At 59.7% G+C, this 2,001-nt stretch overlaps 1 protein-coding gene across 1 annotated transcript; it reads left to right on the forward strand.

Moving 5' to 3' along the window:
* Nucleotides 1–424: 424 nt before the first annotated feature.
* On the forward strand, nt 425–1,652 carry SPRG_18756 (hypothetical protein; the record flags this gene model as incomplete). The annotated part of the gene is made up of 6 exons (XM_012358197.1): nt 425–852; nt 906–1,041; nt 1,084–1,176; nt 1,220–1,351; nt 1,409–1,474; nt 1,530–1,652. Coding segments are annotated over 6 exons (978 nt in total), but the record flags the coding sequence as incomplete, so codon positions are not given.
* Between the last annotated feature and the right edge of the window lie 349 nt (nt 1,653–2,001).

The raw sequence follows: 2,001 nt of genomic DNA on the forward strand, positions 1-2,001 counted from the left end.
GAGTCGCCGCCAACAAGCAGCCCACCGTCACCGATGGCGGCCGCGCGCCCCCCGCCAATCGTGATTCCGGCGCTGTCGACGTCGCCGGTTGTGTCGCCGGTTGCATCACCCGTGGCAGCGGGACACTACAGCAGTGACGCACCTATCGTCATGCACATGATCTCGCCTCTTAGTTCACCCGTCCAGACGCCGCCAATGTCGCCGACAGTAGCTCTCATGCCGCCACATGGCGAGGCGCTCCGACACGATGCCTGCAGCAAGCACGGTGATTCTGCCGCCAGCACGCCTTTCAGCAACCCCAGAGGCGCCGCAGATCCCAGTGGTAACCACTTCGTTTGGATCCGCTGTCGTCGATACTTCTCCCCTGGATGCTGCTACACCAACGAGAGAGTCGCCTGAAGACCCAAGGACCCACGCTACATGCATGGACCCACCCGCGCTGTCACCAACGACGTCGCTCGCAGCAGACGACTGCATGTCCCCACTCGATGTCACGCCGTCCACGTCACCGGTCGCTGCGCTCGTTGCTCCATTGCCAGCGCCTCTGTTGCCGCCAAGTTCACCGCCCTTTGCAGCTTTCGCGTCGACTCTTGTACCATCCAGTCCCGGTCGAATGAATCCCGTCAGCGAGCGGCGCTTCTCATTGGAAAGCCTCGCCAACGGCGACGACAGTGACGACGACGATCCGTTTGAGCTGGGGGCGCCGCCGGAAGAATCCCGGAGTCTTGAAACCGCAGCATCGTCGACCTCGGAGATGACGGTGGTCGAGGACGAGCGCTGCGAAGTCGAGGCGACCTCTAGCACGCCGTACACATGCGAGCAGCAGCCGGCCATGTACCAAGGCTACGAGCGGTACGATATACTGATAGGTTTGCGTATAATTTTACTCTTGTGCATGCCATTAGGGTCGCGGCCAAGCTCCAACACCCGCAAATGGCGTCGACGTTCCAATGGGCATCGCTGTTTCCAGACGTCCCGCTCTCCAACGTGGTGGCGCTCATTCTGTGCCACAATGCGCTGGAATCGATTTCCTTTCAAGACGTACTAGCTCTCTCTTTGACAACGTATTGAGAAAGGGTGTAGATGCAGCTGCGGCACTTGCGTGTCCTCGACTTGTCCGCCAACAAGCTGCACAAGCTCACGCCCATGGATGTGCAGCCGCTGCGCCAGCTCGAGGTGCACGGCGGGTGTTGGTTGCGTTATTTAGCCTCGAGCGTAGGTGCTGGACCTGAGCTTCAACGCATTCCGAACGATTCACGGCATTGAGCACCTCACGCATCTCAAAGCACTCAACTTTGCCGGCAACCACATCAAGGCGGTCAAGAACCTCGAATTTCTCGAGCATCTCGAGGTCATCGTCACGCACCACACACATCCGAAGCAATGCGAACAGCGTTGTCGTGCGTAGATCTTGAACTTGGCGCAAAACGAAATTCTGACACCGCAAGCGCTACGCCTCCTCTCTCTCAACAAGGTACGTTCGTCGATACCACGGCTGGCGCTCATGACCAAAATTTATTCGATGCTAGCACCTCACGCACTTGAACATTGATGACAACCCCGTGGTGAGCCAAGGCAACCACCGTCACCACAGCGCCCACATCCTCAACATCATTCCGACGCTGCGGTCGCTCGGCTGCATCCACCTCGCCGCGCTCATTTTGCGCGAGAAGCGCAAGGACAAGAGTGCCAAGTCCAAAGACGACGCGCCGTCCGTGGTCACCGCGGTCGACGAGACGGACAGTCCGTACTGGATCGCGCAAGCGTGTAAGAACGTTGGCTTGGTCTGCGACGCGCCCGAGGTGTCGATGCATCGCGTAGCTTCACCCTTCCTAAATCTTGGTGTGCATAGGAGACACCGCGCACGCCGTCGCCGAAGAAGGTGTCGCGGCACGAGCAGCGGTCGCGCGACGAGCTGCGCGCGAAATCGTTTGCGCATCACATCAAGAAGAGTCGCCGCCGCCACCGCCGATGCCGCTCAAGACGAAGCCCAAGTGCTCG

The sequence above is a fragment of the Saprolegnia parasitica genome, assembly GCF_000151545.1.
Source record: "Saprolegnia parasitica CBS 223.65 unplaced genomic scaffold supercont2.1437, whole genome shotgun sequence".
NCBI lineage: Eukaryota > Oomycota > Saprolegniomycetes > Saprolegniales > Saprolegniaceae > Saprolegnia > Saprolegnia parasitica.